The sequence below is a fragment of the Branchiostoma floridae genome, chromosome 1 (genome assembly GCF_000003815.2).
Source record: "Branchiostoma floridae strain S238N-H82 chromosome 1, Bfl_VNyyK, whole genome shotgun sequence".
Classification (NCBI taxonomy): domain Eukaryota; kingdom Metazoa; phylum Chordata; class Leptocardii; order Amphioxiformes; family Branchiostomatidae; genus Branchiostoma; species Branchiostoma floridae.
The window spans coordinates 15,763,396-15,782,225 of record NC_049979.1 but is presented as its reverse complement, the minus strand read 5'-3'; the positions used below and the strand labels follow the sequence as shown (position 1 = coordinate 15,782,225).

At 40.9% G+C, this 18,830-nt stretch overlaps 2 protein-coding genes across 2 annotated transcripts; one reads left to right on the top strand and one right to left on the bottom strand.

The window, feature by feature from the left end:
- Window positions 1-684: 684 nt before the first annotated feature.
- Window positions 685-3,900, bottom strand: LOC118412800 (40S ribosomal protein S25). Its single transcript, XM_035815829.1, has 5 exons — window positions 3,734-3,900; window positions 2,407-2,531; window positions 1,508-1,673; window positions 1,139-1,213; window positions 685-756 (listed from the first exon to the last, which is right to left on the bottom strand). The coding sequence occupies exons 2-4, from the start codon at window positions 2,509-2,511 to the stop codon at window positions 1,140-1,142; spliced, it is 345 nt and encodes a 114-aa protein (XP_035671722.1). The 5' UTR covers window positions 2,512-2,531; window positions 3,734-3,900; the 3' UTR covers window positions 685-756; window position 1,139.
- Window positions 3,779-18,797, top strand: LOC118412807 (AT-rich interactive domain-containing protein 4B-like). The gene is given in 23 exon segments (XM_035815844.1): window positions 3,779-4,054; window positions 4,947-4,999; window positions 7,250-7,360; window positions 8,115-8,183; window positions 8,535-8,625; window positions 8,821-8,900; window positions 9,501-9,695; window positions 10,057-10,107; window positions 10,637-10,719; window positions 11,882-11,961; window positions 12,292-12,416; window positions 12,779-12,848; window positions 12,981-13,075; window positions 13,191-13,291; window positions 13,501-13,771; window positions 14,087-14,280; window positions 14,534-14,701; window positions 14,935-15,311; window positions 15,439-15,501; window positions 15,893-17,322; window positions 17,325-17,787; window positions 18,015-18,173; window positions 18,631-18,797. Coding segments are annotated over 23 exon segments (4,683 nt in total). The 5' UTR covers window positions 3,779-3,795; the 3' UTR covers window positions 18,726-18,797.
- The last annotated feature ends 33 nt before the right edge of the window (window positions 18,798-18,830 follow it).

Below are 18,830 nucleotides of genomic sequence, written 5' to 3'. Positions count from 1 at the left end.
TTTCCAGTTTTTCCCTTGCATGGGTCTAGAACTACCCATGGTTATAGCTTGTCCCATATGCAGAGGGAACGAATATCATTACTTAAAAACTTTCTCTGATGTTTGATATCCTAATATCCTCTGGAGACCCAAAATCTCACGAGGGTTTTAAAAAACAACATTAATGAAGGGTATTCATGTATCCATTTCTGTGGCACAAGATTGTTTATATATTGTGATTGGTCTACTTCAAGCTTCAAGATCCTTTTTATGTCCTGCTTTGCATCTTTACTACATACCGCAAGGTAAGAAGTGTAGTGAGCCATACTAGGTGTGAAATGGACATAAAGTTTCCACAACTGTTTGCATATCAAAATAACCTGAGCTATTGGGGCACAAAGCCTCCAGCGTTTTATCAAAAATTGATACATGGTGAGTTTTAATTGAACCAAATATTATAAAAAACAACATTGGTACTTTTTGTTACATCTTTGCCTACATTTAATAAAGTTGAGTACATGTCTTTACAGCATGGGAGAATTGGGAATAACTATTCTGAAAGCACAGATGTACACATATTTATCTTGATTCACTTGCTAAACCTCCACAGGTTCAAGCTATCCAAATAAGATTTCTAATTGGTGTGTTCTAATATTATCTAAGTAGCAGTTACAAAAAAAAAAAATGATGAATAGCAAAGCCAAATGGTTTCAAGATCACATCCAAGCTTTATTGTGGTTCTTGAACATTTTACTAATGTCCCCTCCTCAGCACAATCTGAAAGACAAAACATTCAATGGTTGGTTGATGACAAGTCAAACATTAAAATCAACATCTGTCATGGTTATACAAGACAAAACTCCACACCAACAGCAGTAAATACATCTTCATTTGCTCCTACTGTGTGAGGGATTCCTACAATAACAGTCTTTCAACATATGCCAAGGTACAATCAAAGCACAATCATGTCTTTCTGCTCAGCAAGACATATCGTTTCCTACATGTTGTAACCTACTGCCATGCATATACAAATGATCAAGGATACTTTGTTGCAAACTTCAAACACAAACAAATTCCTAACTAAATACACTAAACTCAAAGGTAAAAAAGGGCCAGGACAAAAATTGATTAACACTGATGGCAAAAAAAAGATACCTACTTTACTCATCTGTTTCTTTGGTCGCTCTTGTGTAGATGACCTGGGCAGAGTGCTTGGAAACAAGTTTGATCATACCTGCAGGGCAAAGGGGTCAATACAGGGAACACAGATAAATGGCACAGCATCTCTAACAGCCAAGGCTACATGAGAGACTATTCATAATTCAAGCAAACTGAAACATACTATTTCAGTTGCAAATCACACTTACAAGCTGCATGACAGGAGACAGCTTACTCTGTGCTCTTCAAAATTAATACAGAGTAACAATATTTTTCCTATCTGAAAAATTAACCTACTCAAATCACCACAGTAAACAAGAAAATCAAAACCCATTTAAGACATGTTTTCTACACTAAACATCCTTTGTACCTTTGCTATGAAGTTCCTTGAGAGCTGCCCTAGCAAGAGACCCACGGATTTTCAATCTCTCGGATACGACTGAAGGTGTGATGAGTTTGTAGCTGGGAACTTCCTTGTAAAGCTTGTCGTATGTGGCCTTGTCGAACAGGACAAGGTTGTTGAGCTTGTCACGAACCTAACAGCAAATAAAAAAGATAGTTAACATTAAGGTCAGGATAACCCTTTCAACTTATAATGGCATTTTGTATATTTTTGAATCTTAATTCCATAGGGATCTTCATTCAGGCCTGTAATACTGTAACTCCTGAAATGTGGTAGTTTCATGTTCACCATTTTCTCACCGACCTCTCCACAAGTACTCAAAATATCTAATATAGTTTGATAAAAGTACTTTAAAACCCAGTGGTACAGTAAACATTCATGGTTGATGAGGTCTTCCCTCCTGAATTTTGTCCCGCTTCTTGAATTTTCTGTTAATTACTAAAGTCTATACTTGGTTTGGCTTCTTAAAGACAGAATAAGAGAAAAATATGAAAGTTGTCTCAAGAGGTGTCCTAAGAATATATCTGTCAGCATCCCCTGTCAGGGTGAAATCAGACAGTATTCTCATCATTGACAACAGAGAGCTTCCACTGGCAATCTTAGAAAGTCCCAAAAAGAACATTTCTTTACAGTTGTAAAGCTTACAATGACATGAGACTTCTGGATGTGCTTCTGCTGCCATATCATCAGAAAGTTTTATTTCTGACATTACAACAGCAAACATACTATTTTTGTTTCTGGTCTAAGAATTGTCATGTAATGAGTAGAAGACTGAAACAGCAATTAAACTAGCTGATCAAACTCTGCTTAACATTTAACTGGAGTTTCAAGCACCATCAGTTTATGGTTTGCAGCATAATACCCACCTTTCCTTTCGACCACTTCTTCTTCTTGGCCTTACCCCCACCACTTCCAGCCTTGGCCTTTTGTCCCTTTTTGTCCCCTCCTTTAGTGTCCTTCTTGGGAGGCATGATGCTGGTTTAGGTGGGTCCTATGTGTCAAGAATAACAAAAATTAAGTTGTAGTATCACATTTGTGATATTTATGATTTACAGCTGCTCATGCATGAGACTTCTTGAAGTTCTAGGTTACTTAGCCTCCCTTCAGTGTTGCAACCTAATATACAAAGCCACAGTACAAAACCCTTGCTGAATGTCATAGGAGTCAACTTAGCCTTAGCTGTAAACAGATGATGAAGTCTGAAAATTACTGAAAGTAATTGTGATACTACAGTTGTCTCAAGAGGTGTCCTAAGAATATATCTGTCAGCATCCCCTGTCAGGGTGAAATCAGACAGTATTCTCATCATTGACAACTAAGAACTTCACCATCCATCTTTGAAAACCATCAAGGTAGAAAACATTGCGACAAAATTTTCTACACACTTCATTTGGCCACACCTTTTGCAACCTAAAAATGTTAATAGGAGCACCCTGTTAAAAATCTTTACTTTTTTCTGACTAATAGCAAGAGCATACTCCTGCTCCACAATCCTCCTGTCAGGATCAGGCAATGTTCTATCATAATCATTGACAATTTAGACATGATCATGCTTTCCCCTTGTCGAAAAATTATGAACTTGACATGGCTTAAACACTTTTATCATATTGGTTTACAAATTGACAAAATCATAAGTCATTAAACGACAAACAGGGTAAACTACATATCGATCTGATTGACATGACTTTGCAATGTTCAGTTGACACAGCCTTGAGGACAGCCTTGTCTTTATAATCAGAGCAGAGCTTCTATAATAAAGGAAGTAAAGTTAACCGTGCCCCGAGACCTGCACATGGTAGTCATGCTTTCCCTTGTCAATTTTTTTAAACCTAATTCAGCTATTGCGCCATAATGTAAGGAATATTGTACTTCCCCACGTGCCCTGCCCGGTTTGATGGCATTTGACGGAGTCCTGTGAATTTAGGGCGAACAGCAGCTGGCTAGTATTGTGCAGCAGGTACAACACATGCAGCTGCCCACGTGATCTCCAGTGCAAATGAGCTGCTCCATTTTGCAACATGGCGGAACTGACCTCCCACATTCTTGGATCAAATAACCCAACTTTTGTACCATTAAATCGGAAAATAATACCATATATCGCTAGAATAGGACATTAACTACACTTGATATGGTGAATGGTGTGGTTAACGTTAGCGAGGAGAGAGAAATCCGGACAAAAAGACGGCGTGTCACCTTTTTTCCAGACTCCACCACGTCCAAAGGGAAAGAGGACGATTGCGCAGGCGCGCTGCGGCATGCTGGGAGCGGAAGCCTCCCTGGCACGGCCTCACGTGACCGCTGACCAATCAGCGGCGGGGACCCCCCATGTCAAGTTGTTGTTTCGTTCTCTTTTTCCTGGGGAGCTGAGCAGTGAGACTCGCCAATTTTGCAAGTTTTCCTCGCCGGTTTCTCGGTATTCCGTCGGTGAATATACACCAATATTGCGTCACAGTGAGCGAACATTGTCTAGAACCTTTGGACGGAGTTGGGAGCAAATCGGTTCAGGGACCGATGGTAAGTACGCCGGGAAAGGGGTGAGTTGGCATGTGTGGGGCCCTATGGCTCCCTCATGCTTGTACTTGCTTCTCCCCTGTCTGTTATACCAGCTGATTTTTGCTGTCCCGTGCAGGAATTTCTGAGATCTGATAGTTGCCGATTTGACAATCGTGTCTTTAGAGTTACAAGACTTTGTGTACCCCTCGTAATCGTTCGTTTAGCATCCCAAACGGCCGGTGTGGCAAAAATTCGCCCGGCCCATGGAAGGCGGGTCAAATAATTGCCCAACCGGCAGCTAGCGCCAGTCTTGCAAACAAAGATTTCCCCTCTTCTACCTAGGCCAGTGCTTCAAACTGATACATTTTATGCGACTGTCTTGTTTGACTTATTAATGACTATGTGAAGAGGAATACTTACAGGAACAAGTTTGTGTGTATACTGAAATCTCCAAGGACAGGACTGTTGTGACGTTGTCCCTGCGTCCTGTAGCTATGTTGTTCCATGATGGCCTTCCTCTCAGTGCTGTGCTCACTCAAATCTCCCCGCCTACTCGCGCTAAATCTCTCTTGAGTGAAGGAATTTTCCTCAGACTTCTACCGTACTTTTTGTCTGTAATACTTACGATCGTGTTGTGATTATTTACTGCGGCCATGATTAAGATAAAACTGTGTTGTTCCCCCCTAAAATTCCCCAGTTTGCCTTTTTCTGTAGCCGGACGGTGGGAAAACAGTGTGGAAAGCACATCTGGGTGTGATCCGCTAAAACCGTGTAATTCCGACTGTCAGAAGTTGGGTCTTCGTCACAATGTTAGTCGACCATGCTTCTGTTTTGTGTCCATTCATGTTTACCAAAAGAAATATGTGCATGGACTTCAATTCGTAAAGAACACTGCCAATTTTTCCCCTGCCAGATCACCATTTGCACATAGCAGTTCAAGCTAAGGCTGGTCAGATGTCACGAAGGGTAAGGAAAATTCAACATTTTTGTTTCTGATCAGTCCCAAAACTCTCTACCTTCTCTCTGTCTGTCTTGTGTTTCTAACCAGCAAAGAGACACCACCACTTCAGGTATTAGCTGCTAGTTGCACAAGCATTAAATGTGTGGTGTAATCATACAATCCATGCACATGAAAGTAACAACTGGCAAACTATTTTCTAGACTGTACACGGTACACCTTGTAAAAATGCCAACTTTCGTAGATTTGCCTCATTGTAAAAAAAAAAACATTTGAAAAAATCAGACTAGGCTTTTAAACTCTTTGTATCTGGGTCCCAAGGTAAGGTGATGGGTTTGTGGTAATAATACTTTGTTGTGTATGTAGCTACGTGTAATCGTGTATGTATGTTTCCTTCTCCACCAGACTTACAGTTTTACACCAACATGTTTACATTGTCAATTTTAAAAGAAACATAAGATAGTCTCCTCACCAGAGCAAGGTAAGACGGTTTCCTGTTTGTGGCTATGTATGCAGACTTTGTACTTGGACCACGTTTGACTTTTTGTTTTGACTGTTATGCTTTTGTCTGTACTGAGAGCTGTACAGTGTTACAGTTTGACTAACAGCACACCTTAAAATCGTTCATCCCATCTGCAGTTAGCGATGCTGTTTTAGCCAAGATCTGTACTGTGTTTGAGGTTCTGACAAGTTAGTGCTGTTTTTTTTAAAACTTTCAGATCAGAGACTCTCCATGACTCATGCATTCTCCTCCCCACAGCAAGTGGTGACTAAGCCATCACTGTAGAGTGACCTCTGGCTACTTCTGCAGACACCACTATCACAATACCCAAGAACTGTTACCCAGCCACACCCTTGCAAGAAAGAGCCACTAGACTGTCTTTATTGTCTTGATTACTGTTCTTGTCTTTATAACAATTTTATCTGTTATGAGTTGCAGAATCTTGGATGAGTATTACCAGATTTTAACTGAATGATGTACATCTTTGTTCTACGACCAGCTCCAGTTGTGAGATAACACTGTTTCTGTTTTCCCTTTTGTGCCAGCAAGGTGAAGAGGTGGATTCATATGCTCCAAGAAAGAAGCTGTCATCTTCATTTATTGATTTTCTCAAGTCGTGACCTAGTTAACTTGTACAAACCTCCAATCACTATCCAGCGATGGTTTCAACTCTACCTTTGAATTGCATAGGAGGAATTGAAGCCTTTAAACATGTCACATGCTAACCTGGCACACAATTCCATCTGGAAGCAAAAAAATGTGTTCTTTTCCATGTGTTCCGACTCTTTGCTTTCATGTGAAAACTATGTTAGATAAAACTTATCAAAAGAAAACTGTACTAAATGTTTGTTGAAATTACAAAAATGCTTGTGATCATTGAAATCTTTTCTTCAGGACTCAAGTATGTTGTCTAAAAAAGTCCTGAGCAGGTAGTGTGAAAAGGTCAAATCCTTTGATAGTCATATTTTATTGAAAGGAACAAACCTATTTGTAGGTTTATTGGCATGCAACCAGTGTTAAGTCTTAAGATACATGTTAATTATAGTGCATATCATGGATGAAAATGTTGATATGCTATTAATATTGTAAGTGTGAGAGGAAAAGGGGAAGGTAATATAAATAGCCCATTTGATTCCTGAGCACCTAAAATAAGTACAATAGGAATGCTGGTGAATGTCAGCTTGGAGTCTCACTGTTCGAACTTTAAACATTGGTCAGTTGTTGTGGTAAGTGGCTAAAAGAATCAGAAAACGTAAAATATAAATGTCTTTGCAAGTAAGATTATTGTTGTATCCTTTTCTAACTGTATATCAGAAGTCTCAGCAATTTGACAGGTGATGTGGTGATATGACAGAATTGTTTGACATGTCATTTTGTATAGTTAGGTGTTCAGCAACTCCATCTGGTGGCATGTCCTCATAATTATTTATCTACCATTGAATAAATTTTCATAGATTTTCTTTTTGCAGATTTGACCACAGTTGGCCAAGCAATGGACATCATGAGCCAAGGTTGGCCTTGAGGTCACATTGGGGAATTTCTGTCAAACTGTGGAATTTGGCAGGGAGAAGAAAACTACCTATAATTACAGATGTCAAAATTCTCTTTGCAGAAATAACACAAGAACTTTACATCTTTATGCAGGAAAAGTTGTCAACAAGTTTGGTGAATTTTATATCTATTAACTGATGAATGGCTTGTCTGATTAAATATGGCTGTTCTAGTGACACAATCTTGTTCCATTGTTCAAACCCAGGGTACAGAAGAGCCCCCGTTCCTGTCGGTGGGCACCGAAGTCAGTGCGAAGTACCGAGGTGCATTTTGTGAAGCCAAGGTCAAAATAGTCAAGAAGTTGGTGAAGTGTAAGGTAAGGAGCATCAGTATTCATCTAGATAAACTCATGTTCCTTTGTATATCATATATTTCTCTTTTTTTTCTTATACCCATATCATGTGGAAAAGAAGTAATAAAACTATATCTCATTGTATTTTCAAGTTGTAGGTTTGGATTGTTTTGATAAACATTAATTTTTGATTAAGAACTTAGTCAGTATAACAGTTCTGTGGTTTTCTAAAGCTCCATGTAACAAAAATGTCACACCTGATGAAATCCCTCAAGTGATGTGGATAATTAAGTATGAAAAAATTGATTGGTGCACATATTCTGTTTTATTAAAACCTCTTGTCTACAATGCAAACTGCCTACCACAGTGAAAGCTGATATGAAGTTTTAACATGAATATTTTTTGAGAGTTGGCTATGATGTTTTTGTCAAGTTTCCTCCAATGTATGTTTTTCCCCTGGGCATGTATACATGATTGTCACACGTGACATGGTGTTGTATCCAGTAGGTGGTCATACATCAGCCCAACCTGTGAGGCATAATTTACATCGTTACATAATGGGGGTGGAGCCAAATTGTATTTTATATAGCCCAGTGCCCTACCTTTCCTAACTTGTACAACTATGTAATCAGCTTCCAATACAATGTTTTTTATTATATAATCAATGCTTCTAAGTCCTAGCAGGACATGGTCTTTTTTTTTTATTGTAACACTCTAAAAATGAAATAGATCATTATGAAACTTTCCTAAGCGTCTTACTGGTTTTGTGCTTCTACAGGTGACTTTCAAAAATGACAGTTCATCAACACAAATCACAGATGACTGTATCATCAAAGGACCTCTTAGGGTGAGTTATTTAAATCATGTCAAACACACCACAGGTATTGTAAGTGAAGCACACATCACATGTTGTATTGCCCCTTTCACCTGTAGCCAAGCTGAACAAACAATGAAATGGGGTCATGTCCAAAATGTGTTACATTACTAAAGACATTCAAGATAATTTCAGCTAGATAGGTTGTATTGGTTCAAGCAATGTATTTTGTTTTGTTTTATTGCAAAATGGATACTCCTTACCTCTTATGACGTTTTTTAAAGCAATGTCCACTTACAAAGATTTTTGAGTTCAGAAAAGATTTTTTTCGTGTATGTGACTTTTTCGACACACATTTTTAACTCAATTCTCACTTTTTTTTAGGTTGGAGCTCATGTGGAAGTTAAGGCTGAGGATGGACAAGTCAGGGAAGCTGTCATCAACAAAGTGATGGATAGCAGTACCTATACTGTTGGTAAGTTATACTTTCCAGACATTTGAATGGCTCAACTTTAATTTTTCTGAAATGCTTTATTATGAACACTTTTTTAAGATACAGTAAGAATTGTATTTTCAATTCATTAATGATAAAGCTTGAAGGTGTTACCATTAATTCGTCCCAAGTGCCTGGTGTGTCTGTCCTGATCATGGCCCATCTTGTCTTCCCCAGTGTTTGATGATGGAGATGAGCGAACATTAAGGAGAACTTCCCTCTGTCTGAAGGGAGAGAAACACTTTAGTGAAAGTGAGGTATGTACAAATTTTACCTTCCTTGTTTCAAAGCACTCGTATGATTTGGTCACTTCACCTTTTGGCTGCACCGTATCATAGATTTAGTTTTGCATCTCCACATTTGGCCGTGGAAGGTCCCTTCGAATATTCAACTGTGTCCTTGACCCTTCTTCCCACAGTTTAAACATGGACGTTAAACCATTACTATTCAGTACTAGCACAAGGGACAAGGTTGCTTCAGTACAGATCAGGAACTCAAACTCACCGTTAATTTAAGTAAACATGGGACAATACTGACCCTTGTATATTATCATTTGACAGGGTGATATTGCAATAAGAGCTGTTTGATCTAACAACAAAAAACTGTTGTACTTCAACAAGTGTGATTGTTATAGAAATGCTTAAGTGACCAGAAATGACACCTTATGGTGACAGTGGTCTTCTTCCATATGGCTCATCATTTCGGTACATACAGGCAGCAGCAGGCAGCTGAAAAGAGAATAGTTAAATAGGCAAGATTGCTAAATAGGCACTTTTGCTGTTTTAAACCCATCATAATGCGAATGTGACCACGCTCTTAAGTACAGGTACAATCTCTGACCATACCTTTTCTATCAGACCCTAGACAACCTCCCTCTGACAGACCCAGAGAATTTCGGTACGCCGGTCGTGCACGGCAGTAGTAAGGGAAAGCGACGGCGGCGGCGCTGGGGCACGCCCACCCGGGTCAGCAGTGACGAGGAAAGTGAGGAGGAGACGCCCACGCCCAAGAAGTCTGCCTCAAAATCCAGTAAGGAGAAGGAGACTCGAAAGGTATGGACTGTGTTTTTATAGTATAGCATGCGGTTAGGGTTTTCCAAAGGCCATTTCAAAAGGCTATCCATTGTGGCAAAGACAAAGATAAAAATGAGAAACTCTGAAACTTCAAATGTTAACTATCTACTTATGATATATCTATACAAGAATTAAGTGGTTGCATTGTGGTCATAAGGTAAGATATGGGCTTACTGTTACTTGTTTTCAATAAAAGGTAATTTGCCAATTTTCTTAATTTATGGTAGTTCTATACCTTGGTTGTTGTATACTGTAGGAAGAATGATAGTGACCTTGAACAACTTCCCATAAATTCAGAGCAATTGTCAGGGCAATCCTAAAATGATCTTCCTTTCACCAGGTCCTGTGTGTGGAGTCTACAGATAAGAGAAGAAATTGGTTTCCAGCTTTGGTATGTACTGTTGTAACTGTTGTACTGTTGTTTACTGCTGTGTTTGGAGTTAGAGCCAGGATTTTCAATTTGTTTTATGTCAGTGCCATTGTAGTTGCTTTTAATAGTGGAATAATCAAATAAAGATGTATGATGTTGTAAATACCTGTAACCTTGAACCCTGAACGTGGACATCAGGGATGTAAATATACCTGTTTTAATTGCCGATGGTAACATGTGCTTTTGTGGAAATGTTTTATAAACAAGATGTGTCCAATTTTCAGTTACCCTGTCAGATTGGAATATAGAGTTGACCTAAATCCTCTTGAAAAGAAAGCTCTGAGTGTGCAGCAATTTTGTGTAACTCCAGAGCAATGTATGACAGAATGTCTTTGTTGCTGTTTTTGTGTGATGGGATGGTATGGACCCATTGCCTACACATGTTAGAAGCAGGTATCTATGACATGAAATGTAAGAGAATGTCTTTGGAAACAATACAATTCTGTACCCTGCATTGCCAACACTAACAGTTTTACCTTGTGTCCCACAGCCTGTGAACCCCAGCAGCGCAGATGTAAAGCTTACGAGAGGCAAGGACCAGATAGCAGTGCGGTCATTCAGGGATGGCAAATAGTAAGTCCTATTCTTCCTGTAACTAGGGCTGTCCAAGGCTTAATGGATGAGAAGGACACACATTTAAACTACCTCTTACAGACTTGCACCTTCTCAATTTTCAGGTGAAATTCTTGCCTGTGTTTGATCATATGTATGTATGGACTATTTCTTCAGAAATATCATTTATTGCTGAATGCTCTGGTGGTGTTCTCAGTGTTTGGCCATGTTGATTTGATTATATGGATGACATCCTCTGGGAACTCCATAACTGATGCGAGCGAGCGAATTAAAAAAAAAGTTTGGCAAAAAAAAAAGTTGCCTCCAGTATGAAATCAAAGTGGCCAGGAAGGTTGAACATAGGACTAAACACACATAGTATGGTATCCCAACAGTTAGGTGTAGGGACCAGTACATTATACGGGTGCAAGACATTTTTTCTTCTTCTTGGACCAATCCGAAAAAAAACAGACCTGGAAAAAAATCAGAGGAACAGGTTTCGCCAATTACAAAATGGACACACTATGTCGGCAGGCATTTGGGGTCTTACCGGGGGCCAAGAAGACAACAAGATGAAGCCAAGAAGAGTTTATACTAAATTATAGTCAATTGTACCAAGTTTCTACAGTCAAAGGTACAGAGACAGTTAGCCTTTATTACTTGGAGATGGGATTTTTGAATGCCAGTGGGAGTCCAATAATCCACCAAACAGATTCCTTTGTAGCAAAACTGACCAACTACCCTTGTTTTGAGTATTGCCAGTTCTCAAGTTTGCACAGACAATCAGGTCCAGGTTCAGATCTGGACCTGAAAATGATCCTCTGGACCTGAACGGGACCTGAATTTTCTTTACTGGTACCTCCCCCTATCAACAGTAGATTTTTTTCTTTCTGTCCTTTCACATCTTATTCTTTGACTTTAGATTTATTTGGCATTCTATGGCATTAGACTATGATTAGTTATCTGTTTTCTGATACTTTTTTTTCAATCTACAGAATATTTGTGCTCATTTTACAGCTGCTTTGCACAATTCATTGTATGGTCAAAAACTTTTTTTTGTTGGAAACGGCCGAAAATTGGTGCGAGCGCGGATGTCATCCATATAATCAAATCAACATGGCCTTTGATGAAAAAAAAATTACTACTTGTGTCATGTTGTACTAACATAACTTTTTCATTGTAGCCATGTAGTGAACAAGGAAGACACAAGGGAGTTTAACAAGGAGCAGGCAGAGAGGATAGAGAGCCCCTCCCTCAAACCTGGTCAGTACAATATACAGACATAGTTGTAATCTCTCAAGTTTTAATATGAGTCTTTGTATATGTGAGAATTCTTGTTTTATTAATCCTAAAAGATAAGAGATCTAGACAAACTTCAAATGAACTGATTAGAAGCAACATGGAGCCAACTGTTTTTCATTAGGATTTAGGGTCAATAAGATTTGTGTTAGTACATTGCATTAGGCCAAATAGTTTTTACTCATGCAACTGGATATACATTACAGTGCTCCTGTCTGTTGGTACATGCACAGTACACAAGTACTCAAGTAACAAATCATACAGGGGGTGCTAAGTTCAGCTTTTTGTCAACAGCTATTGACTTGGCCATCAAGTACTTGGACACTGGGGATGTCCCTGCGTCTTGGGACAACAATAAGAAACGCACCAAGGAGGAGAGTGATGCAGAGGAGGATGATGAGGAGGAGGAAGATGAGGAAGTAAGGGCCATGTTACATTCTTATTTGTTATGTCTTAATGGCTAGTATTTTTGAGATAGGAAAGGAATACATGAAATGTTTGATGGTGCTATAGTATTGATTTATTGCCAGCATTTAAAAAAAAGATATTTACCACAAGGGAACCAAAATTTTCTGCTAATGAAATTCTGAGAGAAGTGGTCACACTCCCTTGGTATGTTACAGCTGTAAAATCTTTAATAAAAAAAATGTCTTGATGTTGGATATAAGTTGGATCGTGTGTAAACTTGAGTGAGCCTGTATATAGTTCTAGATGTAAACTTGGAAACTATAACCCTTCTGTGCGATGAAAACCAATCCTTACACTTTGTTTCTCCCCACAGTCCTCTGATGAAGACTCTGAAGAGAAGGAAAAGTTCTTAGAGGATCTGTATAGGTTTATGGAAGACAAAGGTAAGAGATACACAGCAGCTTTCTGTTGTTGTTTGTGTTTTTGCCTCTTTGGATAAGATAATGTTGTGAACTTCCTTATCTTGTGGATGTTTTGTAAGATTTGTTGTTGATCCTCTTGACTATACATTGCAGGTACTCCCATCACAAAGCCTCCAGTACTGGGGTACAGAGACCTCAACCTGTTTAAGCTGTATGAACTGGTGCAAGGCCAGGGGGGGTTCGACGAGGTGAGAATTGTTGCTTGTGTTTCATTTCAAGTCATTTTGTTGAACAATAATTTTTTTATCAAAGCCTTGTTGTTAGATTGCGAAGAGTGCTAAAATGTCTAATTTCATTTCCCAGGTGACAAAAGACTGTGGCCTGTGGAAAGAACTGTACAGTAAGATGGGGATTCCAGCACAGCACTCGGCAGCTTCGCACAATATTAAAGCTGCCTACAAGAAGTGAGTGTGATTCTTTTCTTTGCTGTATTGATTTGACTTTTAAGATATAGTTTGTTATAGGTTGAAATGTTCGGTAATACTAGATGATAGCAAAGTTGCTGAAGTATCTTTTGATCTGAGTTTTTGTAATTTGTGATTGGGTAGATGTAATTTTAGGAAAGTTTTATTTCACAAATTTCTTTACTAAAAACAATGTTGGTGTGTTGTAGGTACTTGCACGACTATGAGGAGTTTAAGAAGAAGCAGAAGCAGCAGGGCACCCCCAGGGCACGGGGCAGACCTCCCAAGAGTCCCCGCGGGGCAGACAGGTCTGAGAACAAGGAGGAGGACAGAAAGGACAAGAAGGAAGAAGACAAGAAGAAACAGGACAAAAGGGAAGAGGAGAAAAAGAAGAAGAAAGAGGAAAGTGAAGATGAGGGAGATGAAGATAAGGATCAAGAGGAAGAAGCCAGACCAAGAAGGGGGAGGAGGCCATCTTCAGTATGTTTGAATTTGTTCAGCTGTTGGCACCAATAGCTAAGATGCAGCTCTTAACTGTAAGATAGGAAAAAAACTGTGGATAGCTAGATTTACAAAAGTCACAGTTTGCCAGACAGTTAATATCATCATGATCTGCAATTTCTAAGAAAGCCTGCTTGTGGACTGAATTAAAAACTTTTTTTTTACCAACATGTATCATTTGATTGCATCTGCGGCTTTATGTAGATTCTGTTGTTCCTTATTGCTCTAATAGAACTCATAGAACACTTGACTGTTTTCGGAACTAACCACAATATATGCATTTGATACTTTCAGGCAAGAAGACCACCTGTGCCAGAGAAGAAAGAAGAAAAGGATAAAGTAAAGGAGCCCGAGAAGGCTGCAGAAAAGGGCAGCAAGCCTAAAGAGAAGGATAAAGACAGTAAAGCTTCCACTAAATCTGATGATGAATCAGACGATGAAGAAGATGATACTGAAACAAAGGACCAGAAGAAAGAGGATGAGGCCTCGTAAGTCCAGTTCTTCATTGTGGGTTTGAAACTAGGTGTTCTATGTCATGTAGCTGCATAGAGGTTAAAGAATTGTTTTTCTTCTTGTAACTGTTTGAACTTATCACTGTATACATGCTTCAGAGTAGTACCATCTGTGTGTCATCTCTAGTCTATTCAAAACTTTGCGTCTCTTTTGAACATATCATATTTTATGTAACTAAGATATCTTGGTGCTTGTTGTACGATTGTTGTAAACTGTTTGTTCCCGCAGTGATGATGATGAGAAGCCGCCCCTAGGAGACTACGCCATCGGGGATAAGATCCAGGTGAAATATGGGCGTGGCCGACAGCAAAGGATCTACGAGGCCAAGGTTCTGGAGGCTGAGATGGAGGAGGGAGAGCTGATGTACTATGTCCACTATGCAGGATGGAACGTCAGGTGGGTGCTTTCACTATAGATGTATGAAGAAAGTGTAGTCAAAGGCTTGATGTCTTGAGTGTGTTACATGACAGGTTCTAAGCCAGAAGATTTAGAATATGTCTGTTTGCATTAGTACTTTTAGCTACTGAATTCTGTGTTACAAGACAACATTGCAATACGGCGTTATCCTGTTGCAGCTTTGTAGGTGTAAAAATCTACTATAAATACTGTGGTCATAACTGTCATCCTAGGTATGATGAGTGGATCAACCTGGATCGGATTGTGGGACCAGCTGATAACAAGTCCAACAACAAAGGGGGTAAAAAGGGAGAGCCAGTCCATTCGGGAAAGAACGGCAAAACCCCTCCTCCAAACAAGGGCCTGGGGAAGCGGGGTCGCCCCCCGGGGTCGGGCAGGAAGAAGGAGGAAGACGACAAGGATGAGAAGGAGTCTACAACTTCAGAGCCAGCTCCTCCTACCCCAGAACCTCCCAAGACGCAGCTCAAGAAGACCGACAAGACGGTACAAGTGAAAGTGGAGAGGTTAGAGAAGATGGATTCCCCCAGGGTGGCCAGGCTGACGAGGTCCAACAGCACAGCTGATGCAACGCTGCCTTTTGACATTGAAGGTGAGGAGAGAGCAGCAGTCAATTCCTGCAGTCAAACAGATAATTTTGTTCAATGTTTAAAGTTGTCATGCTGTTCTTCTTCATTGCATGTGTAACTCTTGTCTTCTTGTGTTCTTCTGCAATACAGCTTTGAAGCCCAAGAGAACAAGGAGAAGTTCGGGCCAAAGTGTCACAGAGCCCCAACCATCAGGTAAAGATTTTTCTCCGTTTGTTCCTAGAATCCTTCTTATTGCCAGCATATTATGTAACATTGCCTAGTCTAGATCTAGACAGATTTCAGTGCCACACTTACATACAGGTACTTTATTCAGCCTTCCTCAATGGACTAGATTTGCCACTGTTAATTCTGATACATTGTATAAGGGCAGAAGTGAGCCCAGTCCCCCACTGATAATATGATGCACTATTCAGTGAACAGATCAGAATACATAAAAATTTCCATCTTTGTACTGTGTTCTACCCTTGTTAATGTTAACAGTACCAGCACTGAAGTAAAACCACTTGATGTGTGCGATATACCATGATACTTATAGACCTAAGATTGCATCCGTACCAATTGCTAGGTGCTTGTTTTCCTCCAGAACCTCCAAGTAGTCCTGAACAGATTGCTGAAGAAGCAGAGGGGGAAGAGGAGAGGGAAGATCACTTAAAGATAGCTGCAAAAGAAAAGGATGAGAAAACTACAGTTCAAGAGAAGTCAAAAGAAGAGAAATCAAGTACAGAAGGCACATCTGATGACCAAAACCCTCCCGTGGAGGAAGAAAAAGCAGATGTCAAGAAAGATGATGTGAAGGAGGAAGCAGAGACAAAGGAACCTTTGTCAAAGGAGGGAGACAAGGAGGCTGAGATTGACAGGGAAGACAGCAAGGAAGCAAAGAAGGAGCAATCAAAGAACAAACGTAGAGAGTTGTCAACCAGAAGAAAAAGGAGGGAGTCTGTAGAAAAGGCTCCACCTGAGATTGAAGACACCAGGCAAGAAGGTGTGGAGACAGCAATAGAGCTAGAAAATACTGAAAGAGTTACCAAGGAGGAGGAAGAGAAGGTTGCCAAAGAGCAAGAGATGATACTGGCTGGTGGCGACTCTCAGAAACTTCCTGCTGCAAAGGATGTTGCAAAGGAGCAGCCATCAAAGGATGAACAGAAAGAAGATCCTGACAAGCAAGAAATGCCTCTTGAGGAAAAGGAAGATGGTGACATAGAAAAGACAGAGAAGAGCAAGAAGAAATCAGCTAAAAAGGGCAAGGGCCGTAAGTCAGGTGCTGATCAGAAAAGCAAGGCAGCTGAAGAGAGAAGGCATACTAAAGAGGAGACTTCACAGTCCTTGGAGCACACAAAAGAAGAAGATCCGAAGGATTCTGTTCGGCCACAAAATGAAGACCACATCAAGGAAGGGTCATCCTTCTTGCAAGATGCTCCTATCAGTGTCAGCCTCCCCATAAAAGAAGAAAGATCTTCTGCAGAAGCGAGTAAAGAAGAGGCCCAGGTAAACAGGATATCCCCACCTGACCCAGTCAGCTCTGCCCCAACTGTCACCCCCAACTCCACCAGGTCCAAGAGAGCATCCTCTCCCACAGATTCTGCATTCACCCCTCCCAGCAAGAAGACCAAAGGCAAGACTGACAAGTCTGACAGATCGTTAGCGAGAAGCGACAGGTCATCACCAGTCCCCGAGGCCAAGTCAAGGAGAGGAAAGTCCGACAAAGTCGGCCGTACATCCCCTCGACAGGACAGGTCATCGCCAGTACCAAGCTCTGGGTCCAACAAGAAGACCAAAAAGGAGAAGGTGGAGAAGGAGAAGTTGGACAGAATATCCCCTGTCCTGCCCTCTGTTGCTGATGCAGTGAATATTGATCAGGAGAATCAAGTGCCAGAGAAGTCCATAAAAAAGGAGCCGGAGGATAACAGAACACCTCCATGTTCTCACACGGCCTTCCACCCACCCCTCCGGGCATTGCCCCTCCCAGCATTCCAGCCACGTCTGTGCCCGAGGAAAAGTCTGAGCCCCCCACATTAGAGGAGGCTTTGCCGCCAAGAGGCCAGGAAGAAAGCAAGAGTACTAAAAACGAGATGGACATGAACCTTGAGTTGGACAGTGTGAGTGAACAGCCAGGGGTGGGCAACGAGTCCCCCGTTCAGGACAGCAGCACAGCCTCCTCCAGTAGTATTGGCAGCGGAAACATGCCCACCAACGGGAGTACCAGTGCCAGTGGGACGGAGGCGGTGACACCCAGCAGGAAACGGAAGCACGAGGATGTGGACAGTGCGGGCAGCAAGCGGAAACGCAAGCACCACAGACACAAGAAGGGGCGGCACCATAAACACAACAACGTGAACTGCAGTGACAGTGAGTCGTCTGAGAAGGACAACAAGGATTCCCACCACAAGCACAATGGCAGCTCTCCTCGGAAAAGGTCCAGGTCTCCCTCAGACCCCACGTCACCATCCAGGCCTCCAAAGTTTCACTTCAGTGTTGAAGGTATGCCCAAAGATATCTTCATCCTCTCTCTTTATATGATATACTTATATATCTTGAAGATGTCCGGGTTGGCTTTTCATTGGTATGCTTAGTGAAATCCAATGTCCTACTTAAATGACTTTTCATGACATAGGTAATCTGAAATGTTTAATTCAGTCCAATTCACAACGCTTTCCTGTGAAGAAGCCTAGATTTAGCCTTGATGAAACCTCTATCTTCCTTTACAGAATCCCTGAGGTACCAAGGAGAGGCTAGGATAGACTTTCTACAGACGAAACTGCAGGAGATGAAGACAATCTATGGAGCCCTGAAATCTGAGGTGGCCTCCATCGACCGTAAGAAGAAGAGGCATAAGAGGAAAGAGCGGGAACGGGCAGAGAGAGAAGGTATTGATTGTGTACATGCTGTGCTCCCAATACATTTGATTGCCCCTCACAGTGTGAGGTTTCTGTGACTCAAATTGAAAGTTATGTTTTTGTTTTTTTGTTTTGTTTATTTTCAAACACCTGGGTAGCCTATAATTCAGTGCTAATACACTGGTTTTCAATAGGGCCCAGTTTCACATATACATACAAGGAAATAAAAAAAAAACTTAGAGAAAAGTAGACATACACGTCTTCATTTTTGCTGCATGATTAGCACGGTAAATTTGTCAACGGTTGGCAAGCTTCTTTGAGCTAACCAACATGCCTTGAGAGAAATCATCCATGACTAGCATCAATGTCACACACTATCTCCTCGGACTATGGACGTTTGCAATGTGAAAGCATATTGGTTAGCTGGATTAATCTAAACTGTATCTCCTGTTCCACTTGATTGACATCTTCCGTTTTCCTCTTGCAGCAGCTCAGGCTTTGGCATCGGCAGCCCACAAGAACAACTCTGGTAACATGAGCAGTGTCAGCAGTCCTTCCACAGTGTCGGTGGAGTGCAGATAGGCCTCGTTCACTCCACCAGCTCTTCCCAAGAGCAGCTAGCAAACAAGGGGTTTATAGGGTTCTGAACAGTCCACTTTTGTCTGGGGGGACAGGGGCATCTTCTGG